This window comes from Anabas testudineus, chromosome 2 (genome assembly GCF_900324465.2).
Source record: "Anabas testudineus chromosome 2, fAnaTes1.2, whole genome shotgun sequence".
In the NCBI taxonomy this organism is placed as follows: domain Eukaryota; kingdom Metazoa; phylum Chordata; class Actinopteri; order Anabantiformes; family Anabantidae; genus Anabas; species Anabas testudineus.
Genome location: NC_046611.1, coordinates 20,279,570 through 20,304,926, shown reverse-complemented (window position 1 = coordinate 20,304,926; position 25,357 = coordinate 20,279,570). Strand labels below are relative to the sequence as shown.

Here is a 25,357-nt window from a genome sequence, read left to right as displayed (position 1 = left end):
TTTGCTTCTGCTATTGTGGTGGCTCAATTGCTTTCCAGTACCAGGGTTTTTAGTTAAGCAGCTTGTGGTTTCTTACACCCTATGATGATCTCTCTTGACAGCGGATGGTGGCAATTGGCTTGAGGGACGGCAGAATAACGCAAACAGGTGGGTGTGGTGACGGCATCATATAACAAGTGATCTTTTGCCTCAACGTTTATTATTATGTACAGTGGAGTACATTTTCAACGTAGGACTCAGCATGTTTCAAGTTAGATGCTAGCATTTAGGCAGCAATTATATTTTTAATAGGTATACACACATTTTAAAACGCGAGTAAGTAACAAATTAGGGTCAGTGTGAAAAGCCTTTTACCAAGTAGACTTTTTGGGGTCTCCACATAGTTAATCTGAAAGATGCTCCATTGAAATAAATAAGAGAAGTGTTTTCTTCTCTTATTGAGTCACTGACCTGTACAATGACTCTGCGACAAAACATGAGCTGTCAAAGTATTCCACCTTTGAAAACGGGATATTATTCAAACTGTGGCATAATGATGAGTTTCTGTGACCTTTCTTCAGTCAGAGAATTTCAGACATGCTTGCGCGGAAATAACTTATCTTATCCATTATTTTTGGTTCAGTTATTCAAGGACAGTAACAACTAACGCACAAAAAACATCTGCCACTGCAGAAAACCTTGGTAAGACAATAGGACGTCTGGAAACTGCTAACACCGTTACAATGACAGTCTCTAAGCAGCTGTGGGCTCACGGGCAACAAGACTTGAATGGACTGTGGGAGTAAACATGACAGTGGACACTCAGCTCTACCTTTAAAATGTTGTGTCGTAGTTGTTGGGTACTCTCAGAATATCAGATATTTACATTTACATACATTTAGTCATTTAGCAGACGTTTTTACCCAAAGCAACTTGAGTGAGGTACAAAGTACAGGCAGGGTACGCATAAGGAGGTCTTGCCTAAGGTAGACCACATCTAGGATTCAAATCCCAGTCTCCGACATGGAGGACAGCGATGTTACCCCCACACCATACAGACAATTGGAAGTTATTCTGAAACTTTTATTACAAACTCTTTTTTTAACACCATAATTAACAGTTGATATCTAATTTTCTGCGGTTTACTTCTTTTGTCACCTTCTTTAAGCATCAGTTAATTGTTTTCAACAGAAGAGAAAGGAGACAGATAATAGGGTGTTGTGCTACCGCTGATAAATGTCAGCGGAAAATTCCTGACACTTTGCTAAACAGCAATGATTTCCACTCGTGCACATAACAAAATCAAACAAATTACTTGCTAACAAGTACATGATGGCTTGACATTCCCCCTGTTGTTCTAGCTCGGTCTCTGGACTCGTTTGAGATCCTGAATTAGGAAACGTAAACTACATGACAGCGTTATTGGCTTTACAGAGCTGAACAGTAAACAACAAGTCCCATGATAGGCTCCCAAATGACCAATTAAGCACATTTTGACTTGGAAGGGTGATTTTAAAGAAGCAAGACTTAACAGATGGATTCAGTTTTTTTCAAGACTGCAAATAACTGTATTTAAATGAGAGATCTGAGTTTATATTTAGACCCATTGTCACATTTTAGCTTTACACGATCTCAGATATTTTCCACTTTTTTTTTTTTTTTTTTTAGCAATTATATAAACGTCAGGAGACTGATGCATGAAAAACAACATAATTAAGTGCAATGAAAAGATAAAATAACCTCACACGAACTTCCTCAGAAGTCGATGTCAGTGGTACATATCGATGCTGACGTGTCATCGGCGATGTCAAGTCGAAGCAGCTCTTCCGTTAATGCCGCATTTCAACATTTGCGTTGGCACATTAGACACATTTTAATAGCATCCCGGAACCATTACTACAACAGAGTGACATTTTATTAGCTAGAACACATCACCATATAGGAAAATAATGTGACGGTCTCGGCGCATCTAGTGCTTAACATTGTGAGACTGCAGCTCATTGTCATTCTATCATGTGGTAGAGTAGCGTACTGTACATACAGGCTACAGGAGGTCTGCTGGAAATGGGAGGAAGGCCTATTAGAGGTAATGAATGGCTGTCAACCACAGGGCACTCTGCATGTACTGCGTGTCGTGTAGAAATGAGAGTTTCTTTTGAAAGGAAAAAACTGACCGTATAGCTCGATAATGGCTCTTTATATTTTTAGCGTCTCTTCATTTTGCCTATATACACTTGGAAGTGATAACTGATTGTATTTTGAAGGGTTCCTATTAAGTGGATCTTTCACTGGATGTGTTACTTGAGACTTTGGCAGGGTCGCCATTATTATCAAGCACTATCAACACAGCTGTCACACACGGACTTGTGTTTTACCTCCTCCCTAACACCTTTGCTATTTACAGACCTGGAGCTAGGGTTTTTTTTTTTTTGTCATACCCATTAGTTTCCTAGAATTTCATCACTTATTTCTTGTAAGGCCCATCTTGTTAAATTGGCACCTAAACATCTGTTGACCTGTGCACTATTCCAGCCACATCAGATAAGTCTGATACCCCCAGGATGATTTTTTAAGCAGACTTCTTGGCATGTTGGCAGCTGAGCAGTTGCTCAGAGTAACATCATTGAGGGCTGTTGTCTCGTTTTGGCTCAAGGCGCTCAGTTTGGGCGCGTGCTTAGCCACCCTATGAAAGACCATAACAGCTCACGATTCACTGGCCACTAATTGGAATGTCACTCCACAATGCTCGGAGATATGACTACGGCCTGTAAAGACATACATAAGCACAAACTCATATTCTCTTCACATTCTATATCGAAATTGAATTTCAGAAAGGAAAGCCTGTATCAGTAATTGATTTTACCAGCTCATTACAAATGGGTCTTGACAGCTAATTTACTTTTACAAGATTAAACATGAACATTATGAGCTGTTAAAGCACTAATACTGCAACTACTGTAACTGCTGAAACAACTTCCTGCTATATATATTTTAAATTTCCACTGAGACCATCCATGCTTAAAAGCAAGCACTTGTGTTTCTGTGCACTTTGGATTAAAGCGCCCACATTCTGGGACTCTATATGTTATGTGCTGATGTTACAGTGTCAGAAAAACTCTATTAAAAAGATTTAGAATTATGGCTGTCGTGATTTCTAACTCTTAATAATACCTGATCCCAGCGAGCATATGGTTTGCTGCTTGACTAGAGAACAGTATAAAGTTAAGTTCAGTGTTTCATGCCCATACAATTCATTTGTTTTGCTTTTCAAAATGAAGACGCTTGTAAGCCGTACACTTACACTATGCTATGGAAAAAAAAAAAAAACGAAGCAGTGCATTCCTGAGTTCAAGAGGGCATTTTGGCAAATTTGAAGAAATTCCCTGATCGTGTTCACAACAATAAGGTAGACAGACAACTCAAAAAGATAAAACCTCTAGCTATGACAGACGCTGGTGTGCTTTTCCTAAAGTAATTTCAAATTGAACCACAACTAAAGCGTGTGTCTACTGGAAATTGAAGAATTTGTTGAACTTTAGGTCTGCTAACTGTACTTGGGATGGTCACTGCAACATATTGTATTTGTGTGGGCCTGACTAATTTGCTGTCTTGTCTGACTTTCATTGTCCTTACACTCTTGAACCTGAGCTTGGTGCACATTATAATTGGCGCATCGATTCAACTCATAGTTTGTCAGAGGCATGTGCGTCTCTGTTTTCCATGTCTGGGGAGACATTGATCTAATTAGAAGTCTTCATTAGTCAGCTGCAGAGTGCAGTGTCATGCTTAAGGAATGATGCTCATGCCCTGCCCCCCCTTGATGAAACACAATACGGGGCCTTGTCTGCATTCAAAACAGAGGGCTGTTTTCAGCTGCCTCTGCAGGACCACAGGATGCAAAACAAAGAAGGAGAGCTCAAACAAAGGATTTGTCTTTTTGTGGTAAAATGTAATTCTGCTCTGACTTTCTTGTTGTTTGCTTGTGTAATATATACATATACATAATACCACATATCTGACACTGGTTGTCACCTTCTGTATAATTTAATGATGTAACGTTATTATATCAACGCTGCTGTACTCCACTCGTATTAATAGCGTTTGTGTTATTTATTTATTTATTTTTTTTAGCATTTTACAACACGACTACAAATTTCAATTTCATCATTTCGCAATCTCTTGCACTCTTGGAAATTTCTCACCGCAGCCCTTAATTAAATTGTTAACTTTTGTTTCAGAGACATGAGCATGCATATAAAGCACATCATAACAAGGTTGGATACAGCATTGCCGGGATCATGAATTGCTGCACTGCTGAATGAAGAATTGGTAGCACTGGACCAGTGACACCTCTATCTGTCCACTATCCATGGGAAGTGCAGAGGAAATGCATGGATGGACAGTAAAAATGAGCACAGCGAGTGTTTTGGTCATGGTGGCAGTCTTTTCTATGATTCCTGGCGGGGTGCTGAGTGATATGAGAGGTACTCAGGGCCTGGAAATCCAACAATTGGCCCAGGGGTCCACTCATCTGCACCGTCGCCTGAAGAGAGGCTGGATCTGGAAACAGCTGTTTGTCCCTGAGGAAGATCCCACTCCTCGTGTTATTGGCCAGGTACCAGCACAGATTGAATGTCTTCCATGTCCTTGATACGGTACTTCACTGTGAAAATGCATGTTTTCTAGTAACATCTGAAGAACATGTTTAAAAAAATCAAGTCTCCATAACGCCCCCCCTTCTTGTTTTTGCAGCTCAGATCTGATTCTGATCGGGGCGAGTTTTCTATCAAGTATATTTTATCAGGAGAAGGAGCCGGAGATGTGTTTGAGATAAATGAATTTACCGGTGAGATCCGGACCCTGAAGAAGCTTGACCGCGAGGAAAAGGCTTTTTATGTCCTTCAAGCCCAGGCTATCAACAGGAGGTCCAACGAACCCGAAGAGCCCCAGTCTGAGTTTATCATCAAGGTCCAGGACATCAATGACAATGTTCCCCAGTTCCAGAACGAACCGTATGTGTCCAGCATCCCAGAGATGTGTCCAACTGGTATGTTTGTGAAAGATAAGAAGAAAGAATTCCTCTAATACTAAGAGTTGAAAATACAGACAGCCATAATGAAATTTAAAGCCCCGGTTCACGCAGATTACTTAAAAAGAAGAAGAAGAAAAACAGCATATATGACCTATCTTTTCAATAATTCTATCACTTGCGGGCGGGGTTGTCATCGTCTGTTGTAGCTTGTTTCTTGTTTACATGAATGTTTGCCTGATAAAAACCGTGTTGGTTGAAAGGTTGCAATAAGCTTTTTGGGAGCTTGTTTATTTCACCCTCTCTTCTTTCACATCAATTATTAACAGACTACTACTGGATATATTTTAATTACAACCAAATCATTTGCCAAACATGAGGCATCTCTTTTGACTTCTCACTTCTCAATATTTAACCACAAGACAGTTTTCACTGGTAACCTATATAACTAATGTTCACTATGCAAATTCCTCTGAACCAAAGGCATCATCACTGGGCACAGGAGCAGCAGATATGCAAATAGTGCAGTACTGCTCAGGACCTGTGTGTTAGCATGCCATGGATCCAGCCCACTGACAGAAGTATCGATACCCAAAAGACTTTGTATAAGTATCATTCATACTAGAGATCAGTTCTCTACAAAACCCCCAACATTCCCATCACTTTGTGTTTTAAGATGCTTACCATGTTGTACTAAACAGGAGCATGTTAACATGCGTATGTTAGTATTTAGCACAATTCACAGTTTCACCCAAATACAGCCTTTTTAAAACAACCTTCCTCAGTTTTTTAAGACAATGAACGGACTCTATAATGATTTGCTTTAAAGCTACGTAGGATTTCGAATTAGATGACCTATCTTTTAAAACAATAGCATTATTCAACAGCCAGGTCTGTGCCAATAAGATCGGTGTGTCCTCCAGGAAATTACATTTTTCAAATTTTAGACATAAAAGCATGATTGTTTGTGTGTGTGTGTGTGTGTGTGTACAAATAAAAGTTATCTATGGTTTCTTTGATATGCTTTTCAAATGAATCTTCTTAACTTAAATCTTCACTGAAGATGATGAAAGTGGCATAAGTTGGGGAGGTGCAGGAGCCGAGGGGAGGTTATATGAATGTCTGTCATCTGTCCTCATTCAGGAAGTAAAAGGTATTAGAGTCGCTATCACAGCTTGGATGCCTTTATGGATACATTACTTAAATAACTTTATTATAAACACTGCCCCTTTCGTACCACCAGCAATACCATCTCAATTTATACTTAATCTGCTTTTTGTAGCATAAAATTGCACTAGTGATGAGTCATAATACATAGGATTAAGAAGAGAGAGTGAGGGAGAAAGGTTGGATTGTGGTCATTGGAAAGTAAGAAATGCTGCAGTAAATCCCGGCCCGTGTGGGAGACAGAGCTCCTTCTGGGGGAAAAAGAATAAGAGACAAGAAGATGACAGGGGAGAAAGATACTGTAGAGAGCAAGGTGAGGAGAATGATATGGTCAGGGGAGAAATGGGTAGTAAGTGTGTAAAATGGAGGTGGAACTGAATCAGGAGCACGAAGGACAGAAAAGGAGGAGCAGGTGGATAGAGAGATGTCGCTATAGGGCTGGAGAGGCTGTCACACACACCTGCACAGTCTTACTGTGTTGTGGACGGCCACAATTCCTCCCCTCCCCTCCCCTCCCCTCCTGCACCTCCCACACCATTGCCACTTTGTCAACATCCCTCCTCTTACCCTACCTCAACCTCACCTCCCCCCTTCTCTTCCATTTCCACTGCTCCCCCCCTGAGCCAGACAGACAGGCCCTGCAGGACTGTGGCATAATCACTTTATTTCCCTGTCGACTGGAACTGCTGCCTGAGCTAACTCTCACTGTGTGATCTGCCGCCCCCCCCCCCCAACCCCCCTACAGGGACCACAGTGGCCCAAGTGGCAGCCACAGATGCTGATGATCCTTTGTTTGGAAACAACGCCAAGCTCATCTACTCCATCCTGCAGGGGGAGCCCTACTTCTCTGTGGAGCCAAAGACAGGTATCTCTGACAGCCACAGAGGCGCTTAGGTTGAACTCTGCTTTGGTTGTTAATCACTGGAGGCGAAGCACACTCTAGAGATTTGACTGTACAGAAATAATGCTTAAATTTATAACAAGTGTGCTTAAAAAAGACAGATGGATTCACATGTCTCCAATTTGAGCATGCTGAGATAGGAAACTGTTTTGTCTTTTGGCTGTGTCCCTCTGGTCCTACTTACTTTTGACAAGTCAGACACTTCTTCTCACTGTGAAAACTGTGAGCAGAAATCCCCTGACAACGCTAGCTCTTAAAACAACTGTTGACAATATTTAGCTACTTTGTAGGCCACCGGGACTGACTACACCAAATATCTGATTCAGAAGTCAGTTACACTTCCCACACATGTTCTTGACCTGAGCTGTGAAGAGCTACCGTTTGTATGGAAACAATTGTTAGTTTTCACTGAGTAGTGGTTAGCACATGACATCGGACCACTACATGTCATAGTTCATTGCCTCAGTTAACTCATGAGAATATCTTTGGTAGATCTCTGCTATTCTATCGTTTTCTCACTGCCAGCAAACTGCATTAAAAAATCTCATATTGTCTGTGTAACCGAGGACCGAAAAAAACTAAGAAACTAAATTAACAAATTCATTATGATGAAGTTAAGGTATTTGAAGTGGATTTTAAGGACATAAGAAAAAGTTGAGAACTTAGCTACTAAGCTGTAGTTTGTTTTCAGTTCTATTTTTACAGACCTGATGACCCGACATACTCCAAATATACAATATGTCAATGTGTATTAATCTGTAGCTAAAAGTAATCCCCAAAAACAATATTTAGATTTAATTATTTAGCCTTGTTTTGTGGGTTATCTGTCATTTTTCAGTAGGATTAAAAGATTTTGTGAAAAGTAAGGAAAACACCAGCATTATCCTTAAAAGCAGATGTTTTTTGGCATTGTTACTTCACCAAGCTTTAAAAGCTCTGCAAGATCCTATAAGTCAAGTGGCTGAAGAAAAGCTGAAGTCATGATTAGTCACTGGGCATTTATAAATTAGCTACTCTAATTCACTTAAAGGGGTCTGATACTATGTTCTTTTTATGTTCAGATGTTAGATACACTGGCGAGAAAAAGCTTGGAGACTGCAAGACATGGATTTGGATTTTTCCCCAAAAAAAAACAAAAAAACAAACAAAACAGCAACAATGTTTTCTGTTTTCATAAGCTGCCCCAGTATACAGCAGGATTTACAGCTTGGTTGTTACTGGTCCAACTAGACATAGCTCGGCCCAAAGGAAAACATCCACAAGCTGGCCAATCAGAGCAAACCCACAGGAGCCTTTTCAGGCTCAAGGACATCATAAAGAGGCTATAGTACGTTTTTGCACTTTTTAAACTTGAATATCTTATGATTGTATCAGTGGAGCCCCTAAATAAAATTAAAACCAATTGGCATAATGTGGCCACTTTAATTCAGATCCGCTTACTGTTGCCCACAGTCTCCACTTTGGCGAGACTGCGGGCAATGTGGAGACGGAAAGCCCTTTTAATATTTTATAGGAGTATTGATTAACTTTACAGACGGGTGTAGTTTGACTGCGTCACAATAATCAAAGGCTACTTGGTCCAAGGTTTGTTCATTTATATTGTGTTAAAACAGAATAGAAAACCACCTGCAGATATTCTTGATGCTGTTTTAATGAACCTGACTCCTATCTTGTCTACCCACCATCTATCTGTCTCTTCCACCTGCAGGGATTATTGTAACGTCTTGGCCAAACATGGACCGCGAGGCCAGGGAGCAGTACCTGGTGGTGGTGCAAGTGAAAGATATGCTGGGCCTCAGTGGCGGCTACTCCTCCTCCACCACAGTCACTGTCATTCTGACTGATGTCAACGACAATGGACCCACATTCCAGCACCGTGAGTCACTTATATGAGTCACAATGATGCAAACACCAGGCTACACACACACACACACACATACACACTCAGGGAATCAATGAAAGAGTACAAAGTGTTGCAGACATCGAGGACACGTTTAATATTATACCTAAGAAGTTTTTATTTGATCACACTTCTCCGGTCCGGGTGGGTGGTTTGTGCTGCTGGTGCCGCGCTCGGCTGTACACGTCTTGTTATTCAGCCGGCAGCCAAAATTAAAAGGAGACAGTGAAAGAATGAGAGAGAGAAAGACAGGAGGATAGAGGGAAAGAAAGAAAGAGTGAAGAGGAGGTGGGGATATTCTGTTCATCTGAGGGTGCACGTGTGCATGCGTCGTCGTATTGGATGAATTTAATCATTCACACATGAAAGGACATTTGTCATGACCTTTGGAAACAAACCTACCCTCTCAGCAATAAACCTCACTAAATTAAGGCCCTAGGAAGAAATCAATTTTGTAGCAATGAGACAGAGGATGATGCTTTTAACTATTAATGTCTCATTCATGGAGGTGTTACTGTATTCTGTGACTTCTATGCTCGGGTCTGATAAATATTGTATGGCCACACTTCACTTTGAACTGTACCCTCTGTTTTGTCACATTATTGCAAATGATTATCAGCAGGAATTGTTTTCGGGGGCAGCTAGATGCCTGTTGAGTTGTGGCAGCAATCCAAATGTCGTTGCTCAAAGACACGATCGTATTTTTCATCATCTTTTTAGAATTACAAAATAAATCTGCGTCTCACACAAACTGACCCTCCATCACAATGCTCTCCCTACTTATTGCTTTAGTCACCTTAGCAGAGTCTCTTGACTTGCTATTAACAATTCATGGTCAGATACAGTGAAGAAGCATTGTTGTTTTTTCTCTATTTGAGAATTCATCATTACGCCCTGTCAAAAAGTACACGTCTTGTAAAATCCAGATTTTGCATTCCTTTTGATTTTCTATTCCAACATGTGATTTTGCAGGATAATGCAGGAAACACCTTTGTTTTTTTCAGATCTGTACACCTTTGTTGTCTCGGAAAATGCAGCTGTGGGCACGACGGTGGGCAGGATTATGGCAGAAGATGGAGACATTGGCATTAATGCCAGAATGACCTACAGTCTGGAGGATGATCTGGAGGAAAGCTCCACTTTTATCATCAAAACAGACCCAGTGTCGCAGGAGGGAGTGCTTGTGCTAGCCAAGGTGAATACATATCTCACTGAATTTAGTGGAAATATATTTCTACTACATTCCTAATTTCAATTTTAATGATGTTTCAAGGGCAGTAGTCCAGCCAGAAATCAGAGTATGGGTGAGCATAGACAAACATTCTGTAATGGTCTCCTGTTAAATTAGAGCTGTTTAAGATTTAATTACCATTATAGTGAGAGTGGCAACATGTCCTGGCATTTTACAGTAAACATGTGAGCATACACACACACTGACAGCTGCTAGACACGACTGTAGCAGCATCAACATTATTAGTTATAGTTAACAGTTCGACAGCTTGGCACTGTGTTTCCAGTGCAGGAACTTAGAGAGCCAGAAGTGATCTTCACCCCTGAGTTCAGTTTCTGATTTTGTTTTCACTGACCTCAGCCAACATTTTTTTTTTTTTTTTGTTAATTAGTTTTGTGACTCCAACAATATTAAGATTGTTATGGTTGCATTCAGGCACTCAGCTCTGGATTAAGGTCAGGGAAATATGTGGACTATGTTAATAGTTCCAGGAACCTATAAAGGGTAAGAGATTGTAGGGTTGTCACTTAAGATTGGTTAAAGTAAGAACTGCCTCATCTCAAGCATAGAGAGCAGTGTGTGATCCATGTCAACCAATACAAGAGGAGAAGGAAAATTCAGTCCCAAAGCAAATCAGAACTGATCACCTTTACCCTACGAGCTCAGGTTATGGGAGGCTTCAGGAAACTCCATGTGGAATAGTCACACACATGTCAGTAAATTGCATAAGGCAGGTCTATAGGGTAGTCTAGGCCCACATGTGCATAATATATTAGTGTATACTAGGCTATGATGTGACAGCAGATAATGTAAATTGGTTGGGTGATGATGGCACATCAGCTCTGAAATTTATTACAGCCTAATTATTCAGCCAGTTTTGTTTCAGGGAAAGTGTGAAGAACTTGTAATAACTGTCATCAGTGATGCCCTATTGCCAGGCATCCAGACCAGCCAAGTAGCTACTGGGAGGTTGTTGGAAAATTGCGGGCCTGAATTAGCAGTGATGCCTGCCAACATAATGACAAGCAGCTAAAACGGTGCAGGTCCAGAGAGTAGGTGTTTTTGAGAATCTGAAGCAGGACTTTTTTTTAACTGTGTAAAGCAGCTGGTTTGTCCACTAATTGCAGGTTAAGAGGTTTCAATTCCTGTCTCCTCCTTGTCCACGGGCAAGACACTGACCTCCAAGTTACCCCATGAAATGGCAGCTAAAACATGATCAGTGTGGCCTGAATCTTCTCCTCGCCTAGTTAGATGAGAAGATTGATGCAGCCCGTGTTTGAGACTTAAGTATGAACTTAGAAAATTCAATTAAATTCAATTAAATGTTTTTGTATAGCACCATATCACAACAGAAGTCATCTCAAGGCATTTTACAGTGAAAGGTTTAAGACCTTACAAAATATAACTGTATACAGAATTATATCGCGGAGAGGAAAAACTCCCTTTAGTGGTGGGCGACCATCTGCCTCGACTGGTTGGGGTGAGTGGAAAGAGGAGAGGCAAGCAGGCACGTTATGATGGAGCTTGATTATTAAGGACTTTATATGTGAGGAGAAATTTTTTAAACTCTGTTCTGGATTTTACAGGGAACCAATGGAGCGAAGGTGATGTAGGAGAAATATGATCTCTCTTGCTAAGTTCAGACAGAACTCTGGAGGCTTTTTAAGGAGTTATTGGGACCCATCATCCCATCAATAGTGAATAACAATAATCTAGTCTGGAAGTAACAATTTCATGGACTATTTTTTTCAGCATCACTTCGAGAAACAGCTTATCAAGACAGAAAACTATTCATTATATATTTTGTTTGTGTAAAAAAGAAAAAAAAAACTGTAAAAACGACAAATTGCTGTTTTACAAGGGGGCTGCTTGCTGGATTGCTCATTTGCAGGTTGTCTGAAAACTTACGGTGAAAACAAGATAGAAAGCTAAGCAAATAAATATAATTATCTAAGTTGTAAGAAAAGTGCTTTGTTTTACTAGCAGACTGTACAAAAAAGGCCCCACAAAGAGTCAATAGTTGGATAAGTTACACTTGTGTGTTTTTTAGTTTTTTAATTAGTGACTTAATCCAGAATTCATTGAACAGTTATTAATCATTACAAAAGTTAATAATTGTAACTTGTTTTTTGCTCTTAGACTTGAGCACCAAACCTACATATTTTATGCTTCTCTATCATGGTACAGGAGGTTTAAATTTAGATGTCGAGATAATAAGAAAACATTATTGACTGTCTGTAAATCATTTTGGGAACACTATAATGGTTTGCATGCTGTTTTCTTATTACTGGCATCATAATGTTAATCAAAAACACAGCATTACTTAAGTGCATGCTCACAGCTGGTAACTTATTGACATTGACTAAACAATTTAAACATCCAGTCTGAGTCATGTCCAGCTCTTAGTGGAATAATCATCTGTCTTAAGCACACGTTGCCAAAGCGCATTTGAAAAGATATCAGTCTTTAAGCTTTCTTAATGATGATGAACAAGATATTTTCTGCTTTCAACAGCCACTGCATTAATATGAATTGTACGAGTTGTTTCCTTCCTCCGCAGCCTTTGGACTTCGAGGTGAAGAGACGCTTTGTCATGGCTGCAGAGGCCGTTAATGATCACGTGGACACTCGGTTTTTGCCTCTGGATGAATTCACGGACAAGACATCACTCAAGATTTTTGTGGAGGATGTGGATGAACCTCCAGTCTTTCTTTCACCGCTCTACGAGTGGAAAGTTCCTGAGAATGCCGCTGTGGGTACTGTAGTAGGCAGTGTTAGTGCCAGAGACACTGACACAGTCAATAATCCCATCAGGTATGTGAATTGTCTAAACTAGGAAGAATGGCATCTGCCACCTAACTGCCAGCATGATAATGACGAGGTAGATACCCAGGCTGGTGGAAGAAGAACATCCCTAGACAGCTTCCTGCATGGGGTGAAAAATCATCCCATTTCAAATAGTGTTACTGCCTCGGTGCATCCGTTTTTACCCTTGATCTCTGGATACCCCGTACATGGTCATATTTATCTCTTATTACTTTAGTAGGAAATGAGCCCTGCTGAATAAATCATGACGATTTTTTTTTTTATACCTCAGAGGCTTTTCTATCTATTGCTGTGGTATTATCACAAAGCAACGTTGCTAAGACGTGGGAATGTAATAAAGCACCATACCAGGTAGCATATGGAATTGAGATTTTCAGTAATTTGCAAGTGGGGCACGTTGCAGAGGAGACAGCAGCACTGGTGCCTGTAGTCCATCTCAGCAGAGCTTAAGAGTGGCAGGAGCTGCATATCATCCTCAGTATAGCGTCTATTACTGTCCCTTTGGTGACATTGTCTCATTGATTAATAAATTCACGCTGACATTTAACAGGGTTCTGCAGTTCTAGTAAATATGATTGAGTTAAGCTTTGTTCAAATTGGCTTATTTTCTCTTTTGTTATGAGGTTCACAGAATCAGCTATAATAACTATTGTTACAGTGGAATGAAAAAAAGGTGCAGTTACAACATAACAATATATTTTAAATAAAAAATGTATTGATACTTATGCATTATTTTAATTTTATGTCTACAGGTCCTTACAAGTCTTAAAGCTGTGACTTCTGTCATGGCAGCTGCACCACCTGTAAAATGTGAAGAGACTAATCAGTTTGATCACAGCACAGCGTCACTGTTCCTAAATGATTGGACACTTCCTCACTTATAGCAAAATTGAAATAATCTGCACTTAAAAGAACAACACAAAAATGTGCCCTCTGTCTGAGAAGCTTTGTTTTCACAGTCGCTGTCGCCTTTCACACTAGTTTGTGTGTATATTCTCCTTGTTGGATATCTGTCAACAGATTAAAAAATTGAGCAGTTTGCCTAATTAATTTCCCAGTGGCAATCCAATGTTTTGTTTGCCCAGACAAACAATCTTGCCTGCTAAATGTGTGTCTCTGTGATTTCTCTTCCAGATATTCAATTGACAAAAGAAGCGATAGCACAAAAGCTTTCAAAATAGACCCAAACAATGGGACTCTAACTGTTGCTAAAGCTTTGGACCGAGAGACTACAACCTGGCACAATGTGACTGTTGAAGCCAAGGAAACAGGTAAGGTCTTCATATGACCAGCATATTGCACTTACTATTTTTTACTGTGCAGTCTAGTGTCTGGTTTGGAGAAAGCAGTGAAGCATCACTCGCCTTTTTTTTTTTTTCGAGTGTTTGCAACAGTCATGATCAAAGAAGATGTTACATTTATCAGTCTTAAGTATTATTTTGACAGAGCTCTTACAAAGCATTTATGATACATGCACCCAGTGGATCTCTAGCAAATGTCTGTCTTCACTACTGCAGCCCAGAACCATTTATCCTCCTCTGTGGTGGTGTTCATCAAAGTGCTGGACATAAACGACAATGTGCCGAGGCCTGCAAGAGATTACCAGCCATATATCTGTGAGGGGACACAGGCGGGAGAGGTATGTATAATATCATGTGCTGATTTTTATGATTTACTATCAACATTTCCATCAATGTGGACGGCACAGGTTCTCACGTGTTCTTTTATTCTGTACGCCATTTTTAATATTCCATTGCTACTAATTTACTGATTTACATTCATAACATTGCAGGCTGCTGAACGAGAGTCTAAGTGTCACATCTGTCCTCCATTCAGCTCATGTGTAGCTTGTCTATATGTGTTGCTCATATTTCCGGTCTTTATTTCTTGCAGGTCATTCAGCTGCTTAGTGCAGTGGATCCAGATGACCCTGTGGAGGGACACCACTTCTACTTCTCCATGGTCCCCGAAAAGCACATCAATCCCAACTTCACCATCAGAGATAATCAAGGTGACATTCTGCTGGATAATAAGGCGCACAAAATACTGCGGTGGTGTAAACCCATTCATGATTGCATATTCAATTTTCAATTTCATATGGGACCAAATCACAACAAAATTAATCTCAAGACACTACATCTTAAGGTCAAGACCCTAGAGAATTAAAGGACATATCAAATACAGCAAAGGAATGCAGCCTTGTAGCTGAAATAGCTTCTTCTACATACTCTAGACTCTTGTGTGCTTAAGAAAATAATTCATAGAAGATTTAAGGGAAATTAGTTTCCTGCCCATGCATAGACTCATCTAAGCCTCAGTCAGAAAATATCCTTTTTATGATAACATAATACCAGGCTATCTGTGAATCCAGTTTCTAATCTTTATTGTAAGCTAAATTTTAGGTTCGCTTTTGGGAAACAAACATAAGTGGGCAATAGGAGTTCTCAACTAGCTCTCAGCAAGAAAGCTAATTTCAAGCACAGCCATTAAAAACCATGCCTGCGCATGTCAACATTAAAAGTCACATATCTTATTTCTTTCTTACTGCAGAGCTCAGATGTAGCTCTGAATGTAAAAAGCTAAATACCAGAGAAAAACTCTAAACTAAAACTCTTTGGGAGATAGTTCATAGTTAGCTATGAGGGAGGTCTTTGACCAGATCTGGATCAGGCCTATCAGTGAAGCAACTCCAAAAATTAGTTTTTTTAATATCCAAATTGAATATTTACATTATAAAGTGCAATGAACCAGTTGCAGAGTGACTCAATACCTCTTGTATCAAAATAAATCATCTTGCAAATTATTGGCATGAAACTAGATGAAATCATACTTAGAGCCCTGTTTATTGGCTGGAATAAAGATTATGAGCAGTGACTGAACTACAACATGTACAAAAAGTGCTGTGTAACTGTGCAACTGTGCGACAATGATAAAATGACAGTGTACTTTTTTATGGATACAAGAATTTTAATTTTAATTAGTACTGTAGGTGTTTTGGTGCATTCAGGACTTGAAATCCTTCAGTAAGTTGTAGTTTTCTATCTCTGACAACCGTTGAAGTAAGTAAATGGAGAGCGTATATGCCTTGTACTCAGTGGGCAGTGAACCTTTTATACAAAGTTTATAATGAGAGAAAAATCAAACAAACACTGTTGCGCAGCAGAGGGACGTTTGGGTGTGTTGAATAAGTTAGAATGAAATATATGCTGGTGCAGTGTATTGGTGGTTAACCAGGCAAGCACAACAGTCCAGTCAGCAACCAGGGAATGAATAATGAATCAAGAAGGAGCACTTTTAATAAAACACATTTCCATATGCCACAAGGCATATTTGACTCCCCAAAAAAGTTTATGTCGAGTGCGTTGATGAAGTATTTCAAGTGCACCCAAAACTAAAGCAGATTTTCTGAATTTACTTTACTTTACTAATATCTAATTTACTTAAAACTGAACGTGGTGCGTAACTTTCAGACAGCCCACTGTATTTAAAAATCACATCACATAAGCCACTTCACTTGTTATTTATCTGATTATTGAATTCACCTAACGCACACAGAGAGCAGAACTTTTTGTAAAGCCTGACATTGTACCTCTCCCTTTCAACGTGACTTTTAGACAATACGGCCAGCATCATGGCACGCAGGAGTACTTTCACTCGCAAGGATCGAACCCAGTACCTCCTGCCTGTGGTGATCACAGACAGCGGCTCTCCAGCTCTGTCCAGCACCAACACATTGACCATCAGAGTGTGCAGCTGCCAGCCGGCCGGTCATTGTCCGACAGGAGGGGTAGAGGCCCTGTCTCTGTCTATGGGGGTCAGCCTGCAAACATTGTTAGGACTTGTGGTGTGTCTGGTCACACTCACAGGTGAGTAAGTAAGCATAGTGTTAGCATGGCAAGCATAGCACATCCCATCCTAGTCAAGAATATCAAACTATGATACATAATGGCAATGATATACAGTACATAAAGAAATGCTATGGATTCTTTGGAGTTCAGTCTCTAGGAGGTTTTGACATTAAACATTTTAATTTAACATTAAAAAAAAACATTCCTATCAAAAATGAAGGTTAGAACATTAAATCTAAATCTCAAAACCAAGTCTCAAAACTGATAATTATAATTAAAGTCAAAAACAATAAATAAAACAGGATTTCAAATAATTACAATGAATGCATAAAACTAAAAAAACGTATACACTTACGCTGCTGTAGTATCACTTTCTAAACTCTTAACTTTAGCTAAATCAGCTGACAAGCAAACAAAGCTATCTGAGATTATTGGGAAGTTTTTTATCATTCTTGTTCTTATTCGCATTAATTCGTGTTTTAAATATTAAATCCCAAACATTTATATAGTTATATACTTTTATTTATGATGAGTAATAACAAAATGTATTGAAGATGTTTAATGTTCTTAGTTGCTAAATGCTTTAGCTGCTGTTACAAGATTGTATACAATTCATTTTATTTAACAATATTATTGACTAATGTATCCAGGTATTCTTCTGGTAACCATAGGTCAGTTTTTGGGCTCGACAAGCCCGACACATTTGTTCAGATACAGAAATGTTATCATATATCAGCAACCGATGTACTATGTCAGTAACAGACACCTTCAACCTCTATAAGGCAAGCAGCAGGCCAAAAACAGACCCTTCATATACTTTTCTCCCAAAACCAAGAAAATTACACTTGGCAGGAGAATTACAAATCCTCCAGAGGTGCCGTTTCTGAATCTTGGCATTTTCAGGTTTTTAAATAGTTGATAAAAGGTCTGAACAAAGATCTTGCTCTGAAGATCTTTGGCAAGACTATGAGAAGACAGATTGAACAAGATTACTCTTGTTGTAAATGTAGCTTGTTTTGTTACTTTACAATAACAGTGAAGTGAACTGGAGAGATAACATGTTTTTTTTTTTTTTACTGTGGATTCACAAAGGGTTTCACTAATGATGTAAACTGGGATTTTTGGAGGATATAAACTCCATTATTGGATGCTAGTTATCTATTATTACTTAACCCAGTGGCTGAAACTCCAACGTATCAAACTCTTGGAGAAATTCAAATAACAGCCTCGCTGATGTTTCATTGTAAAAAAAAAGTTGTTCTTTTTCCAGCTGATCTGTTCTAGAGCAGTTCCACCTCACATCATTTGGCAAGTACAAACGTGTGCTAAACAGTGGAATTCTTCATTAACAAATTTTCACTTTCGTTTAAATTTCCATTTTAAAACTCACCGGCGTGCCTTTAACACACGCTTTCGAAATGCTGCAAGCTTGCATACTAGCAATGATGTCAGGTAATGAGCGTATTGGTTGCAATACATCAGTAGCAATGCCATCTTGGGACGTTGATGGGTTTGCATAGTGAAGAGCTTTATTATGACCTCGGCTGCTTTGTGTCCTCCCTGTGCCCATCACATGAAAGATTAATGACAATACCTGCTATGCTAACATTGTGTCGGATGTCGAGCACAATACCCAGTGAAAACACGGCATAATAAATAAACACTCCTTTAGCATTCTGTGCCATGTGGAGCAAATAAAACATTTTTTTTATGTGCAAGCTTAAATTAAAAAACATAATTTATAGCCTAATTCGACTTCATTTTGATTTTTGCATCCACAACAAGTTGCAGAAAAACAAATCTGGCTGCTATTCTTTTCAGTGCACTTGTACATTCTACGTGCATGCTCCATCAGGCACCCCAGTTGCTTTTTTTCCTCACTAAGCTCATGCCCTGGTGTTTATCTGTAATGATCTCCTACTGCGTTGCGTCTGCAGTGCTGTCTATTCTAATGCTGATGGTGAGAAGACACAGGCGGAAACAGCAGGGAGGGGTGGAGGTGGTGGCGAAGGAGCTTGAGCTGCCTGAGACGGTGTCACAGAAGGTGCTGTATTATGGAGAAGCAGGGGGTGGAGGAGAAGGCCTGGACTTCCGTCAGCCTGTCGTTCCGCTGCGCCCCCATCCCAGGAGGAGACAGAGAAGACTGCGGAAGGAGGACGTCAGGGCTAGCATACGGATGTCCCTCAGAGAGTCACACCTCATCGGACCTGAGGACGAGGTCTTCAGGCAGTTTATTCTGGACAGGTTGGCTGAGGCTGATCAGGATCCTTATGTCCCCCCATTTGACTGCCTCAGAACCTATACATACGAGGGGTCAGGGTCCCCCACAGGTTCCCTGAGCTCGTTGGAGTCTTCCACCTTTGAGATTCTAACAGAGCAACCTGTTTGTAATACTCCCAGACCATACTTAGTGCAACTTAGCCCCTGGTACGGTAGTGGAGAGGAGGATACCACCTTCTGAGGGATTTCTTTCATTTTAAATGGCTGTTATTATTTTTTGATGTTTGCCCAGGCCAGTGAATTTGTCACCATGACAGAAAGAAGACTTGATAAGTCATGTTAAGAGTTGCTCTTAAAGGAAAATCAGTAGCCTAACTCCATCTTTAGTCTGGCTTTAGAGGATATGGGCACTGACCTAATTGATCTTTATTAGCTTCTTTTACTGCATTTCCTAAATTGTTGACCTCTTACTTTAAAATAAAGTTAAGTATCAAATAAAACGAGCTATTGTCAACATGTTTTTGTGGAACTGTATCTATTTCTGTTTGCTGTAATTGTTTAAACACTGTATCCCTGTTCAAATAGAGATCACGTAACTTCATATTACGATATTGTAGCTACAGCGCAGGATTCTGAGGACATGTACAGCTATATGGCATTGCATATTGATGGTTATATTAGAACATGTGCCAGTGCCTTACAATTAAAGTGTGAGATTCACTGTTTCGCAGCCAGGAGAGATGATCTGTAGGATGTCTCCTGAAGAACAATACCAGCTGTCGTTTGTACAAAGGCTAAAAACTGACAAGTGACCTTTTGTATTGCAAATTGTATGTTCTTTTTAAGAATAGCATGAGTGGAAGTCACATGATATAGCTCGTGTACAGTATATATAGTATAACTCCGGACACAGCAAGTCGTGTCCTTTCTGCTTTTAAAAGATTTTTTAGCCAGGACCTTTTCCTGGCCTTAATGCCACAAGTCACACCATGACACATCATCACCTTGTTATGATGAAGCAGACAGCAGCAGTTGTTTTAAGTTAGGATGACTGATAAACTGTGATGACTGTGGTCCAGTATTCACTCTCCTTATTTTAATAACCCTCGGGTGGTTGTGCAGTTATTTTCTACTTGGCAGGTAGCTTCCAGTGGGTAATCTGTAATATCATTCACTGATGCAACTTTAACTTAGTCCCTTTAGGTCTTAAGCTTTAACTAGTTATAATCAAATGTGGCAAGTTAGAGAATTCATTGGATTCGTTTTGGGATTAGTCACAACAATCAATTACTATATTGCACAGGTACACTGTTAGTTCTTATTGCTTGTGCAGCAGCAGCCAGCGACCAGAATGCAATCCATCCACGAGACAGATAATGTATGCAAAAGTTTTTTGATAGGATGAACCTTTGCATTCACTAACTAACTGTCACTGACATAATGATGGTGTTGAGTAAGCAGGGATGCATTTAATTTTTGTGCACATAAAACATGAATATGCTTTAATTATAGCAGTTGTTAAAATTTGATTATTATTACTGTATATTCAAGATGTCCAGTTTCTGAAATATCATTAGTATTATTTAGTTATTATCATGTTGCTGTTCATATTTGTTATTCTATGCTTATAACAGTTTGTACTATATGTGTATTTGTATTTTACATCATGAAATTAATAATTTCCCTTAATATGTGCATTGTGATATATAAAAATGACTGAATAGCTTTATTCTCACAAAGATTTGTCCTACTGTACAAAATGATACGTGTTAAATATGAAGTATTTCATATGGACTATGCTGTAAGATATGATCATTCTATTGAGTCACTGGAGAGTCAAGACACTACTCATATCTGCCGATCAGCAGTGACGGGGCACATGGGTGACGTCCAGCAAAGAAGGGTTAAGTGAGGAGAAAAAGTTTGAAATGCATAAAGGAAGTTAAACTCTTCAGAAACACAACATCTGGAGCCCTGTAAAAAAGTGCATAATATATAGCATCTGGCTCGCCTTTCTTCACAGACATTTACACAATTATCGGCAAACACTACACGCTTGCAGTTAGCTGTGGGGGCAGCTGCTTGCAGGGTGACTCGAGGTATAATTGCATGGTGATCAGGTCCAGCCCCCTTGACCTTCTCATCCACTAATTGGGCTGTTTGCTGTTAGTGAAGGTCAGTGTTTGGACCACAGATAATTTAACTCCCACTGAGTTAAAAACTGATGGATTTCATGTACAGTACGAACCTCCTTTGTCATGCTGTAACTGAAACACCTAAAGGCAAGAGAAAATATGAGGGAAAGAACTTCTTGCACAGCTCTATTCAGCTTCACCTTTTCTGCCGTGGCTACTTGTATGAGTAGGTGTACCGCTCAGCTGGGAAATTTTCAAACATCAGTGCAACCGAGTTTCAAATAGTTGCCACTGTGGGAAACAATCTATCCAGCCAGTGCTCGTTAGACTAAATCATTGTCTCACGATCGTTTCTAAAGACACAGGTGTTCACAAAAAAGGCTTTTCTAAAGTCTTTTCAAACCAATCTTTGTAATCCAACATGTAGGGTATTGGATTTGCCCATAAAGGCTCTCTTATAATTCCCTTTTCAATAGTACCTTAATGTCAAAAGTCATTCAGCTCCTGGTGTCGTTTAACCTTCGGAATTTCTGTCATTAACCATGGTGAATATCACGGGTAATTTAACCTAACAGCCCTTTTCTTTGTGTAATTATACCCATTATAGCAATGTGAAGGATTTCACTCAGTCAACTGTCTCTGTCCTCTCTGCTCTCCCGCACAGGTTACAGATTCAGCTCTTCTTTTCAAACCCAGTGCCAAACTCATCACAGAGTGCCACAATGCTCACTAGAGGGTCTTTGAGTGGGGGCTCTCATTTGGCAGACAGTGGGTTGATTGAAAAGATGCCTGAAAGGATTTTGAGAGCCATTTTAAAAAAAAAAAGAAAATCATTAGTAACATGCATGCCTTAAGGTTTGGCTGTAGAGAGATAAAAATCATTCATGTGTAATTTAGTAAAATGAACATAATTATACAGTGTGAAGATTAAGATCTGGACATGATTCTGACACAATAGTGTCAACGCGTGTAATAGTTGTCATCCAACATAAGGTTTTAATGGACAGTGGAATGACTTCTATATATGTATATCTGTAGACTTATGTACATAAAGGCACATAAACAAACACATACAACATAGTGACAGTAAGACAGGTTTTTAAGATATTTAGAGTGACAAAATGAAATGTACTCAATCCAAACAACATGCACACTAAATATGGCTGATTGCTGAATCTGCTGTTGATGGATATCATTCTCCAATGGTTATACTATGCAAGAAAAGAATTGAATGAGCTGCACAGCTGGAACAAAACAAAAAAACAAATTGTGGATGGTGGAGAAACAGCTCTGTAACGATCTTAGAAAACACAAATGTGTAATTAATCCTGAAAAATACATTTTGCTTGCAGATTAATTTGAGTTTGAGTTTGATGGATGTGTGACACATGTATTATGCCATTTGCCGTTAGCATTAAGTGATTAAATATGTTGATGTTTTGTTTTTCTAAACAGTATATTGACATTAGAATGAACAGCCATGCTAGAGCACTGTGAGGCTGAGCTTTGAGTTAAAAATCCTAAAGTCAGCACGTTAAAATAGTCACAATGTCAATCCCTTTTGTTGTAGGGAAAAATGTTAGTGGGATTTATAATCTGGGAACACTGAACACCCAACATGTTCCAATCCCACAACAGCACATACTGTTGCTTTGTAAGTCCTTTGACATCTACCAATGGAGCGCCACTATTTGTTGCCCCAAGAGTCAATATTTGATGTCATGGGAATGATGGACCGCTGCCATGACGACAATCATAAATGCTTGGGTACACTTGTGTTTGGTTCTATTTAAGCAGAAGGACACAAAGACAGATTGTTTTAATGTTCTGGCTGATGTATTCTGGCCAGTGTTTAGAGAGGGATGAAGCTAGCAGGCTTAACTTTGTGAGAGGTTGAGAGGACAGGGCACGTGGTGACAAATGGTTGTTTGTTACATGTTTAGCTTGTGAGAAACAAGGATGAGACAAGTCAAATAAAGCTATGTAGCTAATGTAAAGACATGTTACATCAGGATGTGGAAACCTAAAAATAAAAATCTAAATGAAACCTATGCACCGGTATTTGCTGTTTGACTCTCACCATCCACTGCAACACACACTTAGATTAATCAAAACTCTCTCCCCAACTCTGTGGAAGCCAGGAAGAAAGAAGACAAGCATATGAAGACAGCTCTTGAGGCCTGTGGATATCCTAAGTGGGGGAAGAAAGTGTAAATAACCAGCAGAAGGACGACAGACAGAGCTGAGACTCTGTCTGAGACATGGCTGCTGTACGAGAAGCTAAAGAAGGCCCAGTGGAAAACACCACATACCTGTTGTCCGTGTACCAGTAGAAAAAGGGCATAAAACATAAGAGTAGTGCAGAGTATTCAGAGATCTACATTGGAGATACCAAGCAGTCTCTACACCTGAGGAGGGCGTGGGAGGGGTAACTCCTCAAAACATGTACCTCCATCTGTAGGAAAAAGGACACTCGTTTGAACACAATAACACAGAGGAACAGTGGTCTGAGGGGAGTGAAAAAAGTTGTCAGTGTTCAAGTGTGATCTTTCTCCGAATAGGGAAGGAAGTCTCAGACAGTCTGTCTCTCATTTTCCATGCTGCCTTTTCATCACCAGGAAGACTGAGACCATATTTTCAACCATTCTGGGTCTGGGGTTATGAGTGGTTGAAGGAGTTGTTACAACTTCTCTGTTGTCCACCTAATGAGTCTATTTAGGTCAGGGGAGACCCTGGAAGACATCCAGTGGCAAGAAAAAGAATGTGAAACTCTGGAATTTCATGGTTTTCTGCATTAAGTCATTAATTCACATACTTTTTCCAATAACACTACCAGTTTTTTATGGTTGTTCTCAATAAAGACATGAAAATCAGAACAAAACAGATGGGCACATTATATTTGTTCACATTTTATGACAAATGAATTCAGAAAACAACAAAATTCAAGGTTCACATACTTTTTCTTGTCACTTGTGTTTTGGATTCCCTAACAAACCTTCCTCAGACCGAGGAGGCTACTTGGATGAGTAGTGAAACTGTTGAAACTAACAAGAAGTCAGATTGCCATGACTCAACTTTCAGATATAATGTACTACAATAATCCCTGCCAGGAAAGCACTAAGTCTTCTTCATGTAGAGCTAAGGTGTACCTAAATTGTTTCAGTAATTTTAGTGCAGGCCTATGTTGGGCTGACTGTGTGCTTTCAGTACTAATATAAGAAAACATGATTACATTTAGACAATGTTGGCTCATAAAACATAGTCAAGACGTTCATACTTTAATGTCAGACACTGAACACGCTTGCACCTCACTACAGAAATAGAGGTTGTCTGGAATGTGAAGGAGCCACAGAGTCAGAAACCTGGATAAGATTAGAATAATACTAGAGCCATGAAGGAATATGTACTGCCAAGTTTCCTATGTTGTTCTTATGTTGGAACATTGAGGCTGACAGAGAAATATAATTCAATTATTATAATACCTATCATTATACAGTATTGTAATGAAAACATCCACCCCGTCACACACAAAATGTCCAGAATTCATTTGCACAAGTGAACACTGATCAGGAAACAAAAAATGGCCACACAGTGTGCACAGTTTTGATGAGACCACAGGATAGGTTCATGTTTCTCAGACTAGTTCTGAACTGGGGAGGACTGCAAGCAAGAACATAATGAGATAATGAAAATTACTGACAATGTCAAAGCTAAATACAACACAATATACAATTTACCACATGTGAGGCAAAGAATAATAAAAACCTCGCCGATATCTGCCAGTATATTAATAGGTTTAGGGAGATCTGTCAACTGAACTAGGAATCTGTGCATGGTTATACATTAAAATTTATTAATTAACCAGTGATCCAACATTTGGCTATAATATTTAAGCAAACTAAGACGGGATGAAATAGCTTTCATGTGTGAACTCTTACACGCAGTCATGCTGCTATCACCACAGCGTGTGTGCTGGAGTCAAATCTGACAGCGAATGTGTTAAAAGATTATGCAAACTTTAAGGATTTACAGAATACATTTCCTGCAAGTTATTTCAAGCAAGCTTTCACTATTCTGGCCCATTAATGAGCTTTTGCTCATTGCAGTGAGACTTTGGGATT

The 25,357-nt window shown here is 39.5% G+C and overlaps 1 protein-coding gene across 2 annotated transcripts; it reads left to right on the top strand.

Moving 5' to 3' along the window:
- Window positions 1-20,654, top strand: cdh19 (cadherin 19, type 2). Of its 2 annotated transcripts, none has more exons than XM_026364431.1 (12): window positions 1-147; window positions 4,218-4,594; window positions 4,732-5,026; window positions 6,921-7,040; window positions 8,785-8,952; window positions 9,981-10,171; window positions 12,768-13,021; window positions 14,168-14,304; window positions 14,551-14,672; window positions 14,927-15,044; window positions 16,648-16,899; window positions 18,819-20,654. In XM_026364431.1, exons 2-12 carry the CDS (start codon window positions 4,349-4,351, stop codon window positions 19,340-19,342), a joined length of 2,427 nt encoding a protein of 808 aa, XP_026220216.1. In that variant the 5' UTR covers window positions 1-147; window positions 4,218-4,348; the 3' UTR covers window positions 19,343-20,654. The 2 variants fall into 2 exon arrangements, with proteins under 2 accessions (XP_026220216.1, XP_026220217.1); XM_026364432.1 differs by having other exon boundaries at window positions 18,152-18,871.
- Window positions 20,655-25,357: the final 4,703 nt, after the last annotated feature.